We start from the raw sequence: 24,673 nt of genomic DNA on the forward strand, positions 1-24,673 counted from the left end.
GGTCTTTATCAGACCTCAACTGAGATTATTACATAAACAATTTTATCTATCCTTCACACCTTATAATTACAATGTCAGCTAGTTACAGAGAATGTTCTATTTCAAGAGCTATATATTTACAGTAAGTCATTATACATTAATCGTAGATCTTATCGCAAATACATAATTGTTTGAGCAATGCTCAGGACATGTTCTACCAAGACTAATTTCTAGAGGGAACAGCTGCGTGTTCAGCTGGGTGTGTGAACTTGATAAACATCTGGAAATAATATCAACCAGGCTGTGATTTATACGTCAGGCTGCGAGCAGCCGCAGCCAACAGTCTGGTTAACCAGACCACCAACCAGGAAGCCTGGTCAGAGGCCGAGCTGCAGGGACGTTGATCCCCGGCACCAACGCAAGGTAACAGCACACTAAGGCAACGGTGCAAGAGCTAACGAGTGTGAGGATGGGTGTAAGACAGATATAAGGAATGTGAGGAGAGTGTAAGATACAGACGAGGAGTGTGAGGGAAGGATGTAAGAGGCGAAGAGTGTGAAGGTGCGAGTGTGAGAGTGCGAGGGTGTGAGGGTGCAGCGAGGGAGCTGGCGTGCGTGTGTGGTGGAGGTTGAGGCTATGAGTTGAGGGAATCAAACCCCTTGCGGGGATCATCTTGGGTATCTGGCCAGGGTGACTCAGATGGGTGGCCAGCAGCCTCCACACCACTATCTTCTCCCAGTACACATGTCCCCCCTCACTCCTCGCCCTCCTCACTAACACGCGCTCAACATCTCTCTCACTCAATGTTCTCACCTCACTAAGTCTACAACTAATTGAAAAGAATTAAGATGTACACAAATGGAAGCTTGATATGTATGTGTGAGGTGAGATGAGCTAATTGCGAGTATGACCGTAAAATCACCATTGGCAGTGTCATTGTAACGATACATCACGCTACTGTTGCTAACTGAATACCGGGCAGAGTTTAATCACCTTAAAACACTCAAATTGCACTCCTTGGAATGGAGAAGAAAGATCCCATGATATAAAAAGAAGTGCAGGACCAACCGGGCTGTCGTGGGTATGAGCCTGCGGGCCGCTCCACTCAACAGCCTGGTGGACCTAACTCTCACAATTCAAACCCGGCCCGAGGCCGGGCTTAGGGAGTAGAAGAACTCCCAGAACCCCCATCATATACCCATGAAAAGTACTGGAAGGTTAGGCTCCAAACCTGCACAATATAATTACACCATACTGGGATGTGAGGCACGGTAGCTATAGTGTCCAATACAACCAATGAACAGGGGCACAATTAAGAGAACACAGTAAATGTCAAGAGCCCCTCGACTCTTCAATCTCGTGTCGATAGCTTCGCTTTCGCTTTGATCTCCAAAGGATTTTATATTAAATCTTTCGGGCTGAAGGATCCAAGTCAATTCAGTAGAATTTCTGGTTGCAATTCTTATACCATGTCGTAGCTCAGTCGATCAAGGCAGCGCCTGGGATGCTCTCTGACGCAGGTTCGAATCCTCGTCACGGCCTTTTGTGGATTTGTTCATTTGATTCATCACGCTATTGTGATTTCTGTGTGTAATCTTACATTTTCTGCATTCCTCTTTCTCTAATTATATGCTTAATCTGTGCTAGAATCTGTGGTATGTAAATGTCTACATATCTTCTCTTAGTTGCAAGTTTTGCATCTTCATCTGTCAAGTCATTCCCTAGTATTCCTACATGACTTGGCACTCATTTGAGAATTATCCAACGACCTTGACCATGTTTGCATTAATGCTATGACATCTGTGGTCAGATGGATGATGTCACTTCAGAGTTCTTGTTGCAAGGTTTCGTGGGGAAAATCTGCATTGAAGTTCCCGAAGAATTGGGGGACAAATTGATTCGGCGCAACAAAAGACTAGAGGCCGAAACGTCTCTTGTTCCAGCGCCTCAGTGTCGTGATTCAGAGGGGAAATGCCTGTTACGTCTTGGGCAAAAGTCCAACTTGCAACAATGATCGAATGTCTGTGACATTTATCAGTGTTTCCCATTGTTGTGTTTTTCATTTTAGTGTATTGGTTGTGTTGTATGTGTTAAAGTCTACAGTTGTTGTATTCATGTAATCTTGTACAATAAATTTCCCTATATATATATATATATATATATATATATATATATATATATATATATATATATATATATATATATATATATATTTAATTTTTTTTCTTATTTTTAAACCTAAAAGGAGTACCACTTCTGGTGCAAATGTAGGGGGGCATAGCCTCGTAGAAGAAAATAAAGAGTACTTGGAGAAGACCTTGTGGATTCTTACTGAACATTTTGATATTTTCATCTCCTACCACCCTTCTTCTGTGTGTGTGTGTGTGTGTGTGTGTGTGTGTGTGTGTGTGTGTGTGTGTGTGTGTGTGTGTGTGTGTGTGTGTGTGTGTGTAGTAAAACTGAGGTCCCTGGACAGTCCTGGGTTGGGAAACCATTGCTCCCACAAGCAATGGTTTCTGTTATACATATTTCCCTCTACTTGCCTCCCTCACACCACGGTCCATCTACCTTAAGGGGGCGTTATTCACAAAATATGCAAAAAATGAAAACTCGTTCAATTTCAATCAAACTTTTTTGACAAGTTGTATATGAAAAGGGTTTCATTTGGTCCAAGTCTCAGCATCGTAGCATAAATAGGAAGGATGAAAAAAAATATTGAATTATGTGTCAAAAAATTTCAAAAATGGTCAAAAAAGATTATCAAACAAAAATGTCAACTGAAATCATGTCTATGACTCACAGGTATCACAATAGCATATATTAAAAACAAATTATAATTAGTTTTATTAACAAAAAATTTAGTTAAAAATAAAAGTCAAATTTCACTTTTTTTTTTTTAATTTTATCTCTCTCTTTTGTTTATGGGGCGATTTGCATGAAACTTATACACCTGACTGCACGTAAGCCTATCTGTAAGGGTGCCAATTTTGGAGGAAATTGGTTGATGTCAACTTCAGCCACAGAGGGCAACACCTTAGACTTTATTTTTTACTTGAAAGTTTATGTTACTTGAACATGAATATCTTTTTCATTTTTTTATGCAATTTACATGAAACTTACACATTATATATAAATTTTATGTCTCTAAAATCGTTGGCAAATGTTTTTATCTTGAGTTCTTTATTGACTTTATAATAGCAATAAACATGATATATTTGCATAAATTTTGGGGGGGGGGAACTTAGACTATTTGTATTAGGAAAACTTAAAGACGTTTTGGAAAATCTTTTGCTAGAGATCCTTTATTATATGTTAATGTGTCAGAAAAGTGTCATAGAATGATTATGACATAATCATAGAATGATTATGAATGACATCTGAAAGGTGTGGTTGTAAATTTACACTTGAAGATGTGTAAAATTCGTTGAAAAAAATAAAAAAATTAAAAATCTCCCTTACTATTTAGGCTACAGTGCTGAAACTTCGAACAATTGTAGCCCTTTTCATATACAACTAGTCAAAAATAATGGTTGACACTAAACAACAACTTTATGATACCCGAATGACGCCCCCTTAACCTCCTCCCTTCCCCACCTCCCGACCCACCAGCCCCTCCGGCACCCGTTTCCGCCCACCATGTGTCAGACTCAGGAGCGTGGAGGGGGCGTAGCTTCCTGCGAGGACACGTAACCCGACGCTGGCCACTCTACCAAAATGGTGGGTACCAAAGCTCTCCAGGAGGAAAGAGAGGGAGGGGGGGGGGGGGTTAGTAGGAGTACTAATGCACGGGTACCAGCATCTGCCCGAGGGGGAAATAGAGGTAACCTCAAGACAGGTGTTGAGTGGTGGGACCGTTGCTTGTGGACCAGAAAGTACCCTCAAACGGTGTTAATTGGAATGGATACGAGAAATACCTCATGATGATATACACGTGGAAAACACTGCAAGGCCTACACTCCAGGCCTGCATAAATATATTACCGCAGATAACAGTTGGTTGATTGACAGTTGAGAGGCGGGCCGAAAGAGCAGAGCTCAACACCGGCAAGCACAACTAGGTGAGTACATCCTGGAGGAAGATATGGAAGCCAGTGTAAAATAAACCAACTGGAAATGATTTCCATATGATCATTTGATCTCTATTGGGTCAAATGACCAAGCAGAGAACAAATATATATATATATATATATCTCAAGAGATCCTTCCTTGGCTTTCAAACCTCTTGCCAACAATTATAAGAAATGTTACTGGAATAACAGAGAGGAAGCTGCTGCAGTTAGATGATCAACCTAGCTGTGATGGCTGTGTTTCACCCGCGAGCAGCGGTGATCAACCTAGCTGTGATGGCTGTGTTTCACCCGCGAGCAGCGGTGATCAACCTAGCTGTGATGGCTGTGTTTCACCCGCGAGCAGCGGTGATCAACCTAGCTGTGATGGCTGTGTTTCACCCCGCGAGCAGCGGTGATCAACCTAGCTGTGATGGCTGTGTTTCACCCGCGAGCAGCGGTGATCACCCTAGCTGTGATGGCTGTGTTTCACCCGCGAGCAGCGGTGATCAACCTAGCTGTGATGGCTGTGTTTCACCCGCGAGCAGCGGTGATCAACCTAGCTGTGATGGCTGTGTTTCACCCCGCGAGCAGCGGTGATCAACCTAGCTGTGATGGCTGTGTTTCACCCCGCGAGCAGCGGTGATCAACCTAGCTGTGATGGCTGTGTTTCACCCGCGAGCAGCGGTGATCAACCTAGCTGTGATGGCTGTGTTTCACCCGCGAGCAGCGGTGATCAACCTAGCTGTGATGGCTGTGTTTCACCCGCGAGCAGCGGTGATCAACCTAGCTGTGATGGCTGTGTTTCACCCGCGAGCACCGGTGCCTAACAACCCTCAAGCGGGTAATTACCAAGGACAGACACACCAGACCAAACGCTGAGAGAAGACATACTCGTCAAATCGTCGACAGGTAATTTGAGATGTTGAATGGCATCAGCACGTTATGCGTGGTTGTAAGAGTTGTGAATCGTGCGATCTGCGAGTTGTAGACGTTGTGCGTGGTTGTCGCTGCGGCCGTAGGATGGTGCCTCTGACGCTGGCGGTAATACTTGAGGGCGGAGTGAAGGCACGATATGCTAGTCAAGTGAGTGAGTGAGTGAGTGAGTGAGTGAGTGATCTCTCTCTCTCTCTCTCTCTCTCTAATTACAATTTGAAGAGAGAGTCACACTCATTACTATTACTATGTCAGCCTGAGGTACTGCCGCGAATACATTTTTTTTTGTTATCCTTAATCACGTCAACACTGCTGCGAGCAGGCAGGACTCCTCATTATCCCAAGATCTGAGACACAACTCAACTTTTAGTCACAAAAACTGCGAGAAGGATGCCTCAAAAGATGCATCCGCTCCTTTGATATAAAGAAAACTCCGCAAGTTGAGAGACAGAGACAGAGAGAGAGAGAGAGAGAGAGAGAGAGAGAGAGAGAGAGAGAGAGAGAGAGAGAGAGAGAGAGGAGAGAGAGAGAGAGAATGAGAGAGGGAGAGAGAGAGAGAGAATGAGAGAGGAGAGAGAGAGAGAGAATGAGAGAGGGAGAGAGAGAGATAGAATGAGAGAGGGAGAGAGAGAGAGAGAGAGAATGAGAGAGGGAGAGAGAGAGAGAGAATGAGAGAGGAGAGAGAGAGAGAGAATGAGAGAGGGAGAGAGAGAGAGAGAATGAGAGAGGGAGAGAGAGAGAGAGAGAGAGAGAATGAGAGAGAGAGAGAGAGAGAGAGAGAGAGAGAGAGGAGAGAGAGAGAGAGAATGAGAGAGGGAGAGAGAGAGAGAGAATGAGAGAGGGAGAGAGAGAATGAGAGAGGGAGAGAGAGAGAGAGAATGAGAGAGGGAGAGAGAGAGATAGAATGAGAGAGGGAGAGAGAGAGAGAGAATGAGAGAGGGAGAGAGAGAGAGAGAATGAGAGAGGAGAGAGAGAGAGAGAATGAGAGAGGAGAGAGAGAGAGAATGAGAGAGGGAGAGAGAGAGAGAGAATGAGAGAGAGAGAATGAGAGAGAGAGAGAATGAGAGAATGAGAGAGAATGAGAGAGGGAGAGAGAGAATGAGAGAGAGAGAGAGAGAAAAGTTGAAAGAAGACCTCGGGAAGTTTTCCACGTCAAGCATTCATCCATCCACAATATTGAGAGGCGCTGGAGGGCTTCTCCCTTGTGTGTGTGTGTGCTGGGCCTCCCTCCCTCCCTCCCTCGCCTTCTCCTCTGTGATCCCTCACATCAAAGGCCGCCTCTCATCTACCCACCTTTCGTAGGTCGCAGCTCTACCACCGGCTGGGGAGAATGAGCGCCTGCCTCTCGGAGGAGACCAGTGAAATGAGATTTAAATTAGACACAAAGGGCCGCGCGATTCCCCGGAAATCTCCTTTAGCGCGGAGAGGACAGGTTTCAGGATATTTTCTGCTGTGAGATGGCGAAGAGACGGCAGAAGAGAGGGACGTCGGGACGTTGAAGGTGGCTTGGAGAACTATGCAAGGCGTGTCTGAGGGAGCCCGAGGGAAGTCAGCAAAAGGTGCAATACTGCACCCTATTTCAAACCTATGAATAGCATGAATAATTAGGAATAGCGAGCTCAGGAAAGGCAACAGGGAAGTTATAGAAGAGATATGTAAAATAAAGTTGGTAGAATTCGCATAAAAAAAATATTCTTATCACACTATGGAAAGAAAACGTGAAAAATATCTCCTAGTCGTCTAGAGAAGACACAATAAAGTAGCCGCCATAACTGCGGGAAAAATGACAGGTTGGATTTCGAACATTTTGGCATCTCTTTCGAACAAGAGATGCCGTACCAATTCTGGCTCGTTTTAAGGCTTGTTGTTGTTGTTTAAGATTCAGCTGCTGGGAACAAAAAGTCTCAAGTAGCACGGGCTATGGTGAGCCCGTAGTGCACTTACTTGGCACAGGAGCGGGGCTGTAACTTTTTGTTTTAAGGCATGTACCTCCCTATCTTGCGGTAGGTAGTCTTGGACAATATTGATGTACACGAACAGTCACATTCAAAACTGGAGAAGTTGCTGACCTGGAGAGCGTGCAGAGATCAGATACTTCTAAAATCCGCTCAATAAAACATCTATATTACTGGGACCGATTAAAATTCCTAACCACTTGGGCTGGACGGTAGAGGGAGGGTCTCGCTTCATGCAGGTCGACGCTCAATCCCAGACCGTCCACAAGTGGTTGGACACCATTCCTTCCCCCCCCCGTCCGTCCCATCCCAAATCCTTATCCTAGCCCGTTCCAAGTGCTATATAATCGTAATAGCTTGGCGCTTTTCCCCCCTGAAAATTCCCTCCCATCCGTCTGTATTCTCTAGAGCGCAGGTGGAGAATACATAATAATTTACACGTGGAAAGTATTAAAAGGGTTTATTTCCAAACCTGCAGACAGAAATAACACCACATGCGACCAGAAGGCATGACAGGATGTGCAGAATATCCCCCGTTGAAAAAGCAGGTGAGTACAAGTGTTAATTATTAAAATGAGTCAAAATGGCTATTATTAACATGACCTAATTGTTGCAGTTCGGGCAGTAAATGATTGGTTTACGAAATGAGCGAACAGTTAAGGAGGAAGACTCCATACACAGACCAGTCACTGGAAATTTGGTTTATGTATCCTCTCCCTTCCCCCAACGTCACCAGTCATTACCCAGAGTAATCACACTACCATGCCTCTGACCCCTGACCTCATCCACACCACAACAACCTACTGATAACAGCCGCACCACAACAACCTACTGACAACAACTACAATCCTCCACGACCACGGGTACACAACACCACCGTCCACACTCCCAGTCCTTCCTCCCCATATGTAGGTCAGGTCACTGGCACCGTTGGAGGTCAGGCGGGGTCACGACACTGGTCCGTTCTCCTGCACTTACAAGGAGGGGCCGCCCACTAACCTTACCTCCACCCAGTATCTCACAAGGAGAGCCCCGCCCACACTACTACCTTCCACCCACTGTAACACCCCCGATCCCTTCCGCCCACTTTCTTACATACCCGCTCACAATGTTGGCTATCACCCCCAGCACTATGACACCCTTCACCCCCCACTCTACCGCCCGACGCTGGAGGGCAGGCAAGACGCATATAATCCACACCTGAAGATATAAAGACTTACCAAATATGCACACTGAAACAACGTCTTACGAGACTAAGTGGCTGGAAAGAATGTGGCGGAGGAAAAATATTACCACTGAAAAGCCAATAAATACACTGAAAGAAGACTCTACAGGGCTTGAAGGGCTTGAAGGGACTCTACAGGGCTTATTCCCAATAAGCACCTTGAGGTGCTTATTGGGAATATCGAGGCCGTGACGCAGCCAGAACTCTTGGATGACCGCGTCTCATCAACCAAACTCTTGATCACTGGCGGCAGTGAGTCTCAGGAGACCAGCCCGTCAACCAGGTGTGGTCAACGACCGACCTGGGTGGACATTGAGGTCCCCCCCTGACCGCAAGAGTCACAAGGTAAAGTGACCATTAACCATCCCCCCCCCCCCTAGCCACCCACCTAAAGGTTCATTCTTCAGTCCACTTTACTCCCCGCTCTTCCTGTCCCCTGCACGCCTAGAAACGATGTAAAATCACAAAAATTACCTCCAGGTTTCAGGTTTCCGCTGGCATCGAGTGGTGTGGGTAACCTCCTCTCTGGCTTATCTCTTAAATTTATTCTTAGGCCAAGTGATTTATCACCTTTACTCCTTATCACAGGCCTACCTTGCGTTGATTTCGGGGATCAACGTCCTCACGACCCCGTTCTCTGACCATGCCTCCTGGTTGATGGTCTGGTCAACCAGGCTGTTGGTTGCTGGTCAACCAGGGCTGCTGCTCACTGCCTGATTTACGACACAGTCTGGTTGATCACGTATCCATTCGATATATTTGTCAAGTTCTCTCTTGAACACTGCGAGGGGTCGGCCAGTTATGCTCCTTATGTGTAGCGGAAGCGCGTTGAACAGTCTGGGGCTTCTGATGTTGATAGTTCTCTCTCAGAGTACCTGTTGGTTGTGAGTACTATTCCTGGCTGCAATTCATACGTTAGACTGTGACCAGCTCCGTCTACCCAGTCCACCTGTCGTTGATGTCCTCCTTTACATGAGTGTCTCGGAACATCTACTCACAGAGCCCTGCTTGTGGTAACTTGCTCAAACAGACTGTTGCTTAGATCGGCACATATCCACTACAGCCCGCTGGTTCTGGCACGTCTTGAAAGAACTTGAAAGAGAGAGAAAAAAAAAAAAAAAAAAAAAAAAAAAAAAAAAAAAAAAAAAAAAAAAACGATTCTTCGCGGCGGGGATCGTATTCCAGGGACTTGCCCGAAACGCTACGCGTACTAGTGGCTGTACAAGAATGTAACAACTCTTGTATATATCTCAGAAAAAAAAAAAACTTATCTGATTATTTCTTGAAGACATCCACCTTTGTTCCGGCAATATTTCTAGTGCTTGCTGGGAGGGTATTGAAGCAGCCGTGGACCCCTGATGATCAGACAGTGCTCTCTGTGCCTATGGCACCTCTACTCCTCACTGGTTCTATTCTACATTTCCTTCCATACCTTTCGCTCCAGTATGTTGTTATTCTACTGTGCAAATTTGGGACCTGGCCCTCAAGTATATTCCATGTATATATTATTTGGTACCTCTCTCGTCTCCTTTCCAGAGAGTACATTCTGAAAGCATTGAGATGGTCCAAATAATTTAGGTGCGTTAGCATGTCTACAGGTGCAACCCGTTCTCGTACTTTCTTACAGTCAATATTGACTTATTAAATACGTGCATATGTTGACATACTAAACATACTAGTTTACCTTGAAAAGCTTCATAGAAAACACCGACCTTACCTAACCTTTCTACGGGCTCGCCATAGCCCGTGTTACTTGGAACTTTTTGTTCCAGGTAGCGAATCTTTAACAACAACATACCTAACCTTCTTAGTATGTTAAGATAAACATCTTATTACTTCGTAATTACAATTATTACTTAACCTATACCTATAATAAGTTAACCTATATCTATACCTATAATAGGTTAAGTAATAATTGTAATTACAATTATTGTAATTGTAATTGTTAAGATAAGCATCTTATTGCTTCGTAATTACAATTATTACTTAACCTATACCTATAATAAGTTAATAAGTTTTCCTATATCTATACCTATAATAGGTTAAGTAATAATTGTAATTACGAAGCAATAAGATGCTTATCTTAACATACTAAGAAGGTTAGGTAAGGTCGGTGTTTTGTATGGAGCTTTTCAAGGTAAACTAGTATGTTTAGTATGTCACCTATGCACGTATTTAATAAGTCAATATTGACTATACGAAAGTGCGAGAACGGGTTGACAGGTGCCTTATTTATTCTCTGTACTCTATTTCAGAAACTACTCCCGCTTTGAATGGGGGAGCAGGTACCGAGCAATACTCAAGACGGGACAGCAACAGTGATTTAAATTTTATTAACATTGCTGTGGGGGTCTGATTTGAACGTTCTCATAATTTATCCTATCATTTTCTGGTCGCCGCTATATTTTGCACGGTTATGTTCACTAAATGTCAGGTCGTCAGGCATTTCCAGGCTTTCATCCATGTTGACCCTCTCATTGACATCCATGTTGACCCTGTTATTGACATCCATGTTGGCCCTGTTATTGACATCCATGTTGACCCTCTCGTTGACATCCATGTTGGCCCTCTCATTGACATGTTGGCCCTCTCATTGACATCCATGTTGGCCCTCTCATTGACATCCATGTTGGCCCTCTCATTGACATCCATGTTGGCCCTCTCGTTGACATCTATGTTGACCCTGTTATTGACATCTATGTTGACCTGGTACAGCACGATAACCCTTACCATGAGCTAGGGGGAAGGGAAAGTTCTCAGCCTGCTAACAAGAGTCACAGTTGTTCACCTCTTAAAATGTTGATATTTCAAATAGCATTAAACAATTAAAAAAAATTACTCATCTCTTTTCTGCGAGTAATATGGGCCCGGCTATTCCGGCAAGTGTTCTGAAACGCCTTGGTAACTAATTCACGTATTCTGATTGAAACGCAAACACTACTCCACCTTTAAGAAACCTGAGCTGGTTCTTTCGACGCTTGGCGGCAAGAAGGGAAGATTCAAAGGCGCGAAACGGCCTTTTCGCGCCTTTGAATCTTCCCTTCTTGCCGCCAAGCGTCGAAAGAACTACTCTTCCTCTTTCGTATTGCCCAAAAACTCACTAAATTGCATTTTGATACGATCATCAGTTTCAGTGATTTTTTTATTTTCCTGACATTAAGAGCCATAAACAGCACTCAAGACGCCTATCTTCGGGCGGAATAACCGAAATCAACCCAAAATATATATTTTCATGCATACAATAAACACCACCATATAGGATCCAGTCGTATGGAAACACCATAACAAACCGATAAATTTTATATACTTCAGTGGGTTAGGTTGCAGAATTAGGAAAAATTTACTTTATTAACTTAGGCTATCGCGGGCCGTCCATTGCCTGTTCCAGAAATATGTAGGTTAATACGATTCTCTTAAATAAAAGTTTTGTGACGTGATCAGTTCGTAGAGAATAAAGAATGCCAATGACAGTATATATCATTTTACACCTAAGATCTGTCTGAAATATATATTATATATATATATATATATATATATATATATATATATATATATATATATATATATATATATATATATATATATATATATATATATGCGGAAAATCCAGAGAAATATGAAATGAGGTGAACGTTTCGGCTTTGTTAAAGCCTTTCAAGGCTTTAACAAAGCCGAAACGTTCACCTCATTTCATATTTCTCTGTGGATTTTCCGCATAAAATGATCAGTGTTTTGTGATCGTCAATTGCATATATATATATATATATATATATATTCTGAAAACTATTGAATTATTTGTACAAGTGCTTACAGTTACAATACTTTTCAACGTGAACTTACACTAATTAAAATCAACATTTTCTTTGTAATGTTGACGTTATTTTAAAACAGAACATCTCTCTATCCAACTAGTACGTAACTACCAACTACTAAATAGTATCCAGCTACCCTCAGCTAGTGTGACAGCATCCATAAACTGCCATTACCCTGTACTTACATGTAAACTACATTTACATATACAGTAACAACTTGCAGCCAATTTAAGTCTAGAATTCAAGCACTTCCCAACCCTTCAGCACCAAACGTGTTTCAGAAATAGTGGGAAAAAAACCCCCGAGTGTTCTACAGGCCGGACCATAATGTCCACTAATAGTGACGTCGACTGGAGATCTAACGGAGCAGAAACGTGTAATGGAAACTCGATAATTGTAACGAAATATACTGCTACACGGAATCATGTGGAAGGGACGCGATAGCATGGCCTAAGTGTCTGGTGGATTTGTAACTGCCCGGGGCCAAGCTCGTTTTCGTCTAACCTAGCAAGTAGAAAAATTATTTTATTATATATATATATATATATATATGTCGTACCTAGTAGCCAGAACTCACTTTTTGGCCTACTATTCAAGGCCCGATTTGCCTAATAAGCCAAGTTTTCCTGAACTAATATATTTTTTCTAATTTTTTTCTTATGAAATGATAAAGCTACCCATTTCATTATGTATGAGGTCATTTTTTTTTATTGGAGTTAAAATTAACGTAGATATATGACCGAACCTAACCAACCCTACCTAACCTATCTTTATAGGTTAGGTTTGGTTAGGTAGCCGAAAAAGTTAGGTTAGGTTAGGTTAGGTAGGTTAGGTAGTCGAAAAACAATTCATGAAAACTTGGCTTATTAGGCAAATCGGGCCTTGCATAGTAGGCTGAGAAGTGCGTTCTGGCTATTAGGTACGACATATATATATATATATTATATATACATATATATATATATATACATATATATTATACAGTATATTCATATATGAATATGCATATTCATATAATAATAAAGCAAGAATGAATAAAACTGCTCAATTCCAAACGTAGTTTCAATCTAAAACCATAAATTTACAATTGTCCATGCCAACAAACAGTTTTAATAGTACTGAATATTTGCAGATAAAATGCAGTAGGCTATATAATCCGTAAAATATGAAAGTGTATACATTAATTCCCTTTCCAGCAAGCTTCTTTAGTGCAAAATACACCAGGAGAAATTCGGCAATAAATGTTACTTGAATGGTTGTTTTTGTTGGGGGCTCGACAGAGGCTTATCAGATGGGATGGTGGTGGCTACCTACCTTGAGGTTACCTTTAGCCAACACTATGGCTACCTGGCCCTAAGGATATATACGCCCAGGGATGCCCTTCAGGACGCTATCGTAACGCCACAGTAATGCCCTCCTGTGATATACGGACAGTACATCGATATACACAACACTATTTCCAGAATTCACGGCGGTGAACGGAAAATTCATACAAATAAAGTCGGTATACTAAACAGTATTTAAAAATGGCCTTCTGTCATGTCATTTTCTTGGGGGAATACTTGACATTTTGATTGTAGCCCTATACAATATATGATTTATATTTCTCGGAGACAGCTGTCATTTTTCAAAAGGGCGGCATGGCGATCTTAGGACGGATGCGGGCGTCGTTAATCTATCTGGTCAGTCAAACATGGGATACAGTCTGCCCCCCTGGAGTGAGCCGTCCCTTGCTTTATTTTGTTGTAGTGCTCGGGCTCCACTCCCCACCCCCCCCCACAGTTTCCCCTCAACCAACTCCATCCCTATCCAAGTCTGGTCGCGTTATGTGATCGCTATTATCCTTTCCACCGCCCTTCCTTACCCTATTCCCATTTTATTCTTTCCCCTCATGCCTAACGACTTTCCATACTCCCCATTACACTGCCCAACCACTTGGGCTGGACGGTAGGGCGCTTCATGCAGTTCGGCGTTCAATCCCCGACCGTCCAAGTGGTTGGACCATTCCTTCCCCCCAGTCCCATCCCAAATCCTTAACCTGACCTCTTCCAAGTGTTATATAGTCGTAATGGCTTGGCGCCTTCCCCGAATAATTCCCTCCCTCCCTCCCCATTCCACTCCACTCCTTTTTTCATCACCCCAGGCCATCCTATCCCTTCTTACCTCGCCCCCATTCTACCCTCTCCCGTCTCCACCCAGTTTAGAATGAAGCGCCTATTATCGTTATTACTAGTTAATAAAAAAGAAACTTTCATTTTTGAGTTATATAACAAAAAAGTGGTTTCAAAACTTGAATATCCGTCGGCCATTTATGTAAACCAGTTTACTATGACATCCATATTATAGGCGAGTATATTTTGTGCATTGTTTTAGACATCCCTTATATATTTGCCTTTCCTTGCTCACCTGTTGAACCTGCTTGGTTACCGGTCGCCTGCTTAGTTGCAAGACACACTGCCAGCATGTAGAAGTCCCTGCAAATACTTTTAGATGTCCCTTCAGTGGACGTGTAACAATAATAAATGAAATGTCTAGGGAAACCTCATCCCCCAGGCCACCCATCCACACACATAAGGGAAGGTATCGCCATGAAGGGGAAGTGTGGGAGGCAGAGCATCAACTAAATTCTCCGCAGAACTAAATTCTTCTCGAAATACACTCGGGAAAGCGTGATAATTTCCTCCTCCTTCCCATTTGGCTTCCATTTGAGGCTTCCCATTTGACCACTCTAAGCTCGTGACTCGATTCAATCCTCACTACGACTACAGCGTTTGTAACTAGCGTCTTCATATAATTTTATAGTATTAAAAAAAATACAGATCCTGCTACTAAGATTATCTAAGATTAGTTACTGTGATTTCATTGCGATTCTTAGTTGGGGTACATTATTTGTCTAAGAAAAATCTTTGAAGCAGATTCGATGCCACCATCCTGCTACTAAGATTATCTAAGATTAGTTACTGTGATTTCATTGCGTATTAGGTTATTTTTTATTAAGCCACTAATAACTGCTGATTGGAGACCTCCTTTGTATTTTTGAATGATCAATAATGGACACGTTGAACACATTAGTTACAAAAATAAAAACATGTTTCATTACTTCTTCCAATGATTTCAGTTTTATGAGTCATGATTTTTAGATTTATGGGGCATGATTTTAGATTTATGGGGCTTGATTTCAATTTTATAGGTCATGATTTCTGATTTAAGGTGCATGATTTCTGATTTATGGGGCATGATTTCAAACTTATGGGGCATTATTTCTGACTTATGGGGCATTATTTCTGACTTATGGGGCATTATTTCTAACTTATGGGGCATTACTTCTGACTTTGTAGGCATTATTTCTGACTTCTGGGCCATGAATCCTGATGTATGGGACATGATTTCAGACATGGGATGTGATTTCAGATTTATGGGACGTGATTTCAGATTTAAGGGACATGGTTTCAGACTAATGGGACATGATTTCAGACTTATGGGACATGATTTCAGACTTATGGGACATGATTTCAGACTTATGGGACATGATTTCAGACTTATGGGACATGATTTTAGACTTATGGGACATGATTTTAGACTTAAGGGACATGATATCAGACTTATGGGCCCGATTCATAGTTCTGGCATGCCTGTATCATTGGACTGATTAATATTTCTCTAAGAGGAAATTCTGAGTGAATTCTCTTAACCGTAGCTTTCGACTGTGTTAAAATAATCGGTTAGGATCCCTTGCACTTAAGAAAACATTGACGTACAGGTGACATGACTAGCAGTAGCTGAGCACCTGTGGAGTGAACATGCCTTACCTTGAGGTTACCTTGAGGTGCTTCCGGGGCTTAGCGTCCCCGCGGCCCGGTCGTCGACCAGGCCTCCTGGTTGCCGGACTGATCAACCAGGCTGTTGGACGCGGCTGCTCGCAGCCTGACGTATGAGTCACAGCCTGGTTGATCAGGTATCCTTTGGAGGATACTATGGAGCTACTATGCCGACCATAGTAACTACGGAGTGTGAAGGTGACTTACCTTCAACATTCTCGGTGGCGAGGATAATGATCGTCTTGATAGCCGGAATGGCCCAAGCTGCCAAGTGGAACCAGGCAGAGTTGTTCTCGATGGCCTCGTGACTCCACTTGAGGCCCGCCGCCAGGAACCAAGTGAGGGTCAACACCACCCACCAGATTGACGCCGCCATCGAGAAGAAGTAGAGGGTCATGAAGACGATGGTGCACCACTCACGGTCCACTCCCTGGGTGATGGTGCGTACCATCTGATCTCGCAGCTCCGGCAGGTACTGCGGGGGATCCCACGGCTCGTCGCAGGCAACGCGGTCGCCCTGCACCAGGCCTACCACGTAGGTGGCAGCGATGAACCAGTAGCACATGCTGATGAAGATGATGGGACGCTCCGGGTAGCGGAAGCGACGCACGTCTGCCAGGAAGGAGGCGACGGTGAAGGTGGTCGAGGCGAGGCAGACGGCAGCCCAACCTCCCACCCAGTGCCTCGAAAACTTCAGTTCGTCCTCGTTGAAGAACATGCCATTGCAGGGCGCGCCACAGTCGTCTGACTCCACTCCCCCCACCCACAGCTTGTACTCCTGCTGCTTCGGTACTTTGAAGTGTGCCGGGCACTGGAAATCCTTGCCGGCGTACTGCGGCCCTATGGGAGGCCGAGGCTCGGGATCTGGCACGGGGAAGGAGGAGGCAGGCGGAGAGGTGCTGTTCTCCCCCACACACAGTTCCTCGTGGGGCCCGGCCGGGAACTTGTTGCAATCCAGTGACTCGGGCCACTGGAACCCGAACTTGTTCATAAGGTCCTCGCAGCCGTCCTTAGCAGACAGACACAGATGCCGACACGGCGGCAGCGGCCGGTCAAGGATGGTACACACAGGCACGTACACACTACACAAGAAGAAATGCAGGTCCTGGGAACACTGGACCTTCACCAGCGGGAAGAACTGGTGGACCTCCATGCCGGCCTCCTCCTGCGTGTTGTGGTTGAGCAGGTTGGGCATGATGGTGGTGTTGTACTGGATGTCCTTACACAGCCTGATGGTGATGGGCTCGCAGCGGTCGTGGCGAGGGAGCATGTCGTGGTCTGAGATGTGCTCCACCCGCCCCGGGCCAGGCCGTGTCCCGCTTCGCCCTCCTATACCACCTCCGGTCATCTGGGCCGCACACAGCGTGGCCCCCAGCAGCAGCAGCAGCAGCAGCCTGGAGGAGGAGGAGGAGGGTGCAGCTGTAAGCCGCTGAGACGCTTGCCTCCTCTCGCCCACCGACACCGCCATGCTGTGAACTCACGCTCCAATATCTCACTTCACGCACACCTACGATTCCTTCCACTCCAGAGCACTGATCTTTCTCCTCTAAATTATTCAAACATATCAACTATTCCTTACATTATCCAAAGTACACAGTAACCACACACGCGTCAGCACCAAAGGGCAACACACCCTCCCCTCCACAAGGTCGTACAGCAACTGAAGTCCCTGTTGTTATTTTCCTCAGCACAGACGGCACAGGTTGCCAACCCGGAATAATACTTTACTCGAAGATAAACTTCTATAAACCCTCTCACGTATATGTGTCTTTCTTGCTGTTTACTAAAATATATATCACATTTCTCTCTATGCAAATAATATAACCTAAGTTCCGAGAAATACACCAGTGATACTATAAAGACGCCACAAACATTGATGTATTTTACGCAAAATTCTCGATTCACCATCCGCGCTTCCATTGGGGTGGGCGCGCCAAGGCGAGATGGGTTGAGCTTCCTCATTGGCTGGAAGAGACGGGCGGGCGAATAGTTGACTACGAGAGAAAATGTTCCTGGCGCTTAGGTTAAAATTGCGAGCAAGAATGATTTAGTGAAACAGACAGACAAATGTTGCAGAATGAAGACTGTAAATGCAACTAACTGCAATTATACAATATGTTTTAATATGAATGCATAAAAATGAACAGTAAAACAAAACAAAATTAGCTTGGTGACATCAGGCGGAAGATTTTCATACGCATTCGCGTTCATTGACTTCAGATGTTGATAAACCTGGAGAGAATATTAGTCGAGGCTGGGTTTATTGTGAATTTTTACGCGTGCTTGTCTGCTTGTGAGCATGTTCCCACGCGTATGGGCTTCTCAGTCTGCTTATTCCACAGGACTACAAATGAATTATTGTTTCCAATGTCATTGATTATTATATACATTTCATGTTTGCCACGAAAGCTGGGAGAGGAGAACAGGTTATAGAGAGGAAGCATTGAAGTAAAACACATACTACCAGTGTTTAACCCAGCAGCTGAAGGTCGCGCGATGAAGTAATAGTTGTATTTTACAGTTGAGCAATTGCACATTAGACTAAAAAGGATATAATTAGGTCTACAAGCCCACAAAGTGCATCATTTGTGGTAGGCAAAGAAGAATTTAAAGTGAAATGAGGATGTGGTGGTGGTGGTGGGGAAGAAACTGGGAGTATTTCTAGATATTCTGAGTGTATCATGACTGAGGACAGTGATGGTGTTCATGGCTGAGGACAGTGATGGTGTTCATGGCTGAGGACAGTGATGGTGTTATCATGACTGAGGACAGTGATGGTGTTTATGACTGAGGACAGTGATGGTGTTTATGGCTGAGGGCAGTGATGGTGTTTATGGCTGAGGGCAGTGATGGTGTTTATGGCTGAGGGCAGTGATGGTGTTTATGGCTGAGGGCAGTGATGGTGTTTATGGCTGAGGGCAGTGATGGTGTTTATGGCTGAGGGCAGTGATGGTGTTTATGGCTGAGGACAGTGATGGTGTATCATGACTGAGGACAGTGATGGTGTATCATGACTGAGGGCAGTGATGGTGTATCATGACTGAGGGCAGTGATGGTGTATCATGACTGAGGGCAGTGATGGTGTATCATGACTGAGGGCAGTGATGGTGTATCATGAGTGAGGGCAGTGATGGTGTATCATGAGTGAGGGCAGTGATGGTGTTCATGGCTGAGGGCAGTGATGGTGTATCATGACTGAGGGCAGTGATGGTGTTCATGGCTGAGGGCAGTGATGGTGTATCATGACTGAGGGCAGTGATGGTGTATCATGACTGAGGGCAGTGATGGTGTTCATGGCTGAGAGCAGTGATGGTGTATCATGACTGAGGGCAGTGATGGTGTTTATGGCTGAGGGCAGTGATGGTGTATCATGACTGAGGGCAGTGATGGTGTATCATGACTGAGGGCAGTGATGGTGTTTATGGCTGAGGGCAGTGATGGTGTTTATGGCTGAGGGCAGTGATGGTGTATCATGACTGAGAGCAGTGATGGTGTTCATGACTGAGAGCAGTGATGGTGTTCATGACTGAGGACAGTGATGGTGTTCATGACTGAGGACAGTGATGGTGTTCATGACTGAGGGCAGTGATGGTGTATCATGACTGAGGGCAGTGATGGTGTATCATGACTGAGGGCAGTGATGGTGTATCATGACTGAGGGCAGTGATGGTGTATCATGACTGAGGGCAGTGATGGTGTATCATGACTGAGGGCAGTGATGGTGTATCATGACTGAGGGCAGTGATGGTGTATCATGACTGAGGGCAGTGATGGTGTATCATGACTGAGGGCAGTGATGGTGTATCATGACTGAGGGCAGTGATGGTGTTCATGACTGAGGGCAGTGATGGTGTATCATGACTGAGGGCAGTGATGGTGTTCATGGCTGAGGGCAGTGATGGTGTATCATGACTGAGGGCAGTGATGGTGTATCATGACTGAGGGCAGTGATGGTGTTTATGGCTGAGGGCAGTGATGGTGTATCATGACTGAGAGCAGTGATGGTGTTCATGACTGAGGACAGTGATGGTGTTCATGACTGAGGGCAGTGATGGTGTATCATGACTGAGGGCAGTGATGGTGTATCATGACTGAGGGCAGTGATGGTGTTCATGACTGAGGGCAGTGATGGTGTATCATGTCTGAGGGCAGTGATGGTGTATCATGTCTGAGGGCAGTGATGGTGTATCATTGAGGCAGTGATGGTGATCTGACTGGGGCAGTGATGGTGTATCATGACTGAGGGCAGTGATGGTGTATCATGACTGAGGGCAGTGATGGTGTTCATGGCTGAGGGCAGTGATGGTGTATCATGACTGAGGGCAGTGATGGTGTTTATGGCTGAGGGCAGTGATGGTGTATCATGACTGAGGGCAGTGATGGTGTATCATGACTGAGGGCAGTGATGGTGTATCATGACTGAGGGCAGTGATGGTGTTCATGGCTGAGGGCAGTGATTGTGTTCATGACTGAGGGCAGTGATGGTGTTCATGACTGAGGGCAGTGATGGTGTTCATGACTGAGGGCAGTGATGGTGTATCATGGCTGAGGGCAGTGATGGTGTTCATGACTGAGAGCAGTGATGGTGTATCATGACTGAGGGCAGTGATGGTGTTCATGACTGAGGGCAGTGATGGTGTATCATGGCTGAGAGCAGTGATGGTGTATCATGACTGAGGACAGTGATGGTGTTCATGACTGAGGACAGTGATGGTGTATCATGACTGAGGGCAGTGATGGTGTATCATGACTGAGGACAGTGATGGTGTATCATGACTGAGGACAGTGATGGTGTATCATGACTGAGGACAGTGATGGTGTATCATGACTGAGGACAGTGATGGTGTATCATGACTGAGGACAGTGATGGTGTATCATGACTGAGGGCAGTGATGGTGTATCATGACTGAGAGCAGTGATGGTGTTCATGACTGAGGACAGTGATGGTGTTCATGACTGAGGGCAGTGATGGTGTATCATGACTGAGGGCAGTGATGGTGTTCATGACTGAGGGCAGTGATGGTGTTCATGACTGAGGGCAGTGATGGTGTTCATGACTGAGGGCAGTGATGGTGTTCATGACTGAGGGCAGTGATGGTGTATCATGACTGAGGACAGTGAGTCGGGAGCCGGTCGGCCGAGCGGACAGCACGCTGATCCTGTGGTCCCGGGTTCGATCCCGGGCGCCGGCGAGAAACAATGGGCAGAGTTTCTTTCACCCTATGCCCCTGTTACCTAGCAGTAAATAGGTACCTGGGTGTTAGTCAGCTGTCACGGGCTACTTCCTGGGGGTGGAGGCCTGGTCGAGGACCGGGCCGCGGGGACACTAAAGCCCCGAAATCATCTCAAGATAACCTCAAGTGATGGTGTATCATGACTGAGGGCAGTGATGGTGTATCATGACTGAGAGCAGTGATGGTGTTCATGGCGTATTGTTATTCTATCAACTTTCAACAGTCACCATTTTCCAATATTCATTAATAGTTTGTATATTTGTTCTGTCATGGAGATTTACACTAGAAGTTTTACCAATGGGTATTACAAATTTATCTCTATTTTGTATTCTCTGTATTTTTGCTTGATTTGTTTTAGCTGCTAGGAACAGGGCCGTGGTGCATATATGATGAGTATAAGCGTGTGGGACTTTACACTGATGAATTATAATGAGTGTTTGGATATATTTTGGGATATAAACTATATATTAGTTTGGATATATATCTATATAAATAGCCTAGTGATTTGAGTGCAATGGAGTATTTTGGGGTAACGAGTGTACGTCTCTTCTTAAGTATATCAAAATTTTCGCCAAGTACTATGATCGTTGGTAAAGTTATAAATTATGTATGTGGGAGATCCTAAATATAATTTATTTGGGACTGTGTTTACACGTGTACTGTGTTGGGATCGAACTGTTGACAACCCAACACATTTAAGTTAAGTTTATTCTGAATGTTTATCCTATGCTTCGTTGTACTACAACGAAGTACATGAATCTGAACAGGTGTCAGCCTCAGCCGGACCTTCCTATTGTCAGGTGCGACACACTTTGTGCCGAGGTCTGACAAAGGACAAGAAAATAAGATGGTATAAAACTTCATCATGGATATATCTCTAATCACCTTATATACAATATATATATATATATTACATATATATATACATATATATATACATATATATATATATATATATATATATATATATATATATGTCGTACCTAGTAGCCAGAATGCACTTCTCGGCTTACTATTCAAGGCCCGATTTGCCTAATGAGCCAAGTTTTCCTGAATTAATATATTTTCTCTAATTTTTTTCTTATGAAATGATAAAGCAACCCATTTAATTATGTATGAGGTCAATTTTTTTTTATTGGAGTTAAAATTAACGTAGACATATGACCGAACCTAACCAACCCTACCTAACCTAACCTATCTGTATAGGTTAGGTTGGGTTAAGTAGCCGAAAAATTTAGGTTAGGTTAGGGTAGGTAGGTTAGATAGTCGAAAAACAATTCATGAAAACTTAGCTTATTAGGCAAATCGGGCCTTGCATAGTAGGCTGAGAAGTGAGTTCTGGCTACTAGGTACGACATATATATATATATATTATATATATATATAGAAAGAGACACTGCGACCACGAAATGGTCGTCTCTTATCCGATTGTTCTTTCCACTTATAAATTCACTTGTCCGTAATTTTGGACCACTATTCGGAAAATCAGCGCGTTACCTCCACGCCGACCTCTAAATCTCAAAGCTGTTATCTTCCATAACTTTCAAGAACGTCGACCATGCCTCGAGGTCCTCTTCCTTCGTGAGGGTGGAGCACACTAACAGTTGGGTCCGTTGGTCACACATCCACACGCGACGACAGCCTGTTGACTCAATGGAGGGGAGTAGATGTCTGTCTCTCCACATGCTCCGGCCAGCACACGTTACCTCGCCCGGTGGCTCTGATTGGCTAACAGAAATTCCCGCCACCGGACGAGCCATACCATGCTGACCGTTAACGACCTCCATGGTTGTTAACCTCGTTCTTCCTGTAATAATGAACGTATGACTTAAATAACCGTGCCATTATGCGATGAAATAACACGATACGATATATCGTAACAACTGCAAAATAAGATTCACGTGATGCTAGGCTTTGGACGGTTAGTCTGGATACGCTAGTTGTATTTCCAACATATGACTGACTATTTCGTCTTGTGGTTTACGTGGTATGTTGACAAGTGCTACACTTGTAGTAAATTGACAATTTACTACAAATATTAGATATACACATATATAAAGATATATTATACATATAAAATTAGATATACACAAAGGAAACTATGAGGAGAAAGCGATAAGCCAGTATGACTAAAGAGTACATGGTAGGGATACAAGGATAGGTTGAGAGTTAGGATAGGAGAATGAACGATTCCTCACCCCCCCCCCCCCTCCCTTGGACCAACGGTAATCGAACGCCATCCTGCAAGATGTGAAACCGTTGCCGTAGAGGCCAGTCTGAGTGGCAGGGCTAGCGTACGGTGAGTTACAGTGTTATGAGGTCAGTAATAACAAACATGTAGAGAGTGTAAGAGCTACAACACATTCTGAGAATCTCAGTATTAAAGCTGAAATGGTCAGAATGTTTTCAAAGGAATTGTCTATCTAGTGTCTAGGTAGTTACATATATATATATTAGTGATGGAAACTCAAAGATATGATTTTTACTCTTTCATGCCTTTTTTTATATTCAAAAGCTTTTCCACTATCTCTAATGATGAGTACTGCTTTGAGAACTTGTTTACGATTAATGTAAATGAAGTATGTCACAACATGTGGAGCGTTTCGGTTAAGTCAGCGAAGCCTAAAACCAAACAATTATTCTGTCAGTAGTTCATTGTCTTCTGAATGATATTCGGGTATATTGTTTGTTAAGCCATGGACATACTTTACCTGATATTTGGCCTCAAGTAAACTAAGTGATCTGTAGTTTATGGGGTGATCACGGGTTTTTTTCCCCTGGCCCCGGTGTGAAGAGAGCACTGTAGCGGCCGCCAGAGACAGAAGAGAGAGAAGCCAGAGGCGAGAGAGGCGCTGTAAAAGGTCAGCGAGAGATTAACGATACGAATCTCTCTGGTGAGAACTTGGCTGTATTACGAGGGTCTGTGAGGCGTGCCCATAGAGGGTCCTCTTGGTTTCAGTAGGTGCAATGTATATATATATATATATATATATATATATATATATATATATATATATATATATATATATATATATATATATATATAATATACACACACACACAGTAACACTGACTCCATACACAGCTTTAAGTGTAGATATGATAGAGCCAGTAGGATCAGTTAGGAACCTGTACATTAGTTGATTGACCGTTGGGAGGCGGGACCAAAGAGCCAGAGCTCAACCCCCGCAAGCACAACTAGGTGAATACACATGCAGCAGCCCGGTAAACCGTTGTGTTTACATCAGTGTTGCAACAGTGTGCACCTGTGTTTGTGCTAGTATGTTTGCAACACGCCGGCAACCTTCAAGGTACCTTGAGGTTACCTTGAGGTGCTTCCGGGGCTTAGCGTCCCCGCGGCCCGGTCGTCGACCAGGCCTCCTGGTTGCTGGACTGATCAACCAGGCTGTTGGACGCGGCTGCTCGCAGCCTGACGTATGAGTCACAGCCTGGTTGATCAGGTAGTTCTTGGTAGAGCCAAGCCTCGTCCAGATGTCGGCAGGGCGTCCGTGCGAGCACCAGAAGCAACAGCTAAGTCGATCAATCAAAGCGGCGTCACTGTGTATGCATGTGCTGAAGAAAGGTACACACACACCAGCTAACGTTGGCGAGGCGAGCCGTACCCCGGAGGGCCGTACCCTTGAGACCCGTACCCTGGTGGCCAGATCT

The 24,673-nt window shown here is 44.3% G+C and overlaps 1 protein-coding gene across 1 annotated transcript in view; it reads right to left on the minus strand.

Moving 5' to 3' along the window:
• fz (frizzled) overlaps nucleotides 1–17,440 on the minus strand; it is a 237,363-nt gene extending 219,923 nt beyond the window's left edge. Inside the window, exon 1 of the mRNA XM_069330645.1 lies at nucleotides 15,978–17,440. Within this exon, the coding sequence (XP_069186746.1) occupies nucleotides 15,978–17,238 (1,261 nt within the window). The 5' untranslated portion in view covers nucleotides 17,239–17,440. The remainder of the gene's footprint in view (nucleotides 1–15,977) is intronic.
• Between the last annotated feature and the right edge of the window lie 7,233 nt (nucleotides 17,441–24,673).

This window comes from Procambarus clarkii, chromosome 24 (assembly GCF_040958095.1).
Source record: "Procambarus clarkii isolate CNS0578487 chromosome 24, FALCON_Pclarkii_2.0, whole genome shotgun sequence".
NCBI classification, from domain to species: domain Eukaryota; kingdom Metazoa; phylum Arthropoda; class Malacostraca; order Decapoda; family Cambaridae; genus Procambarus; species Procambarus clarkii.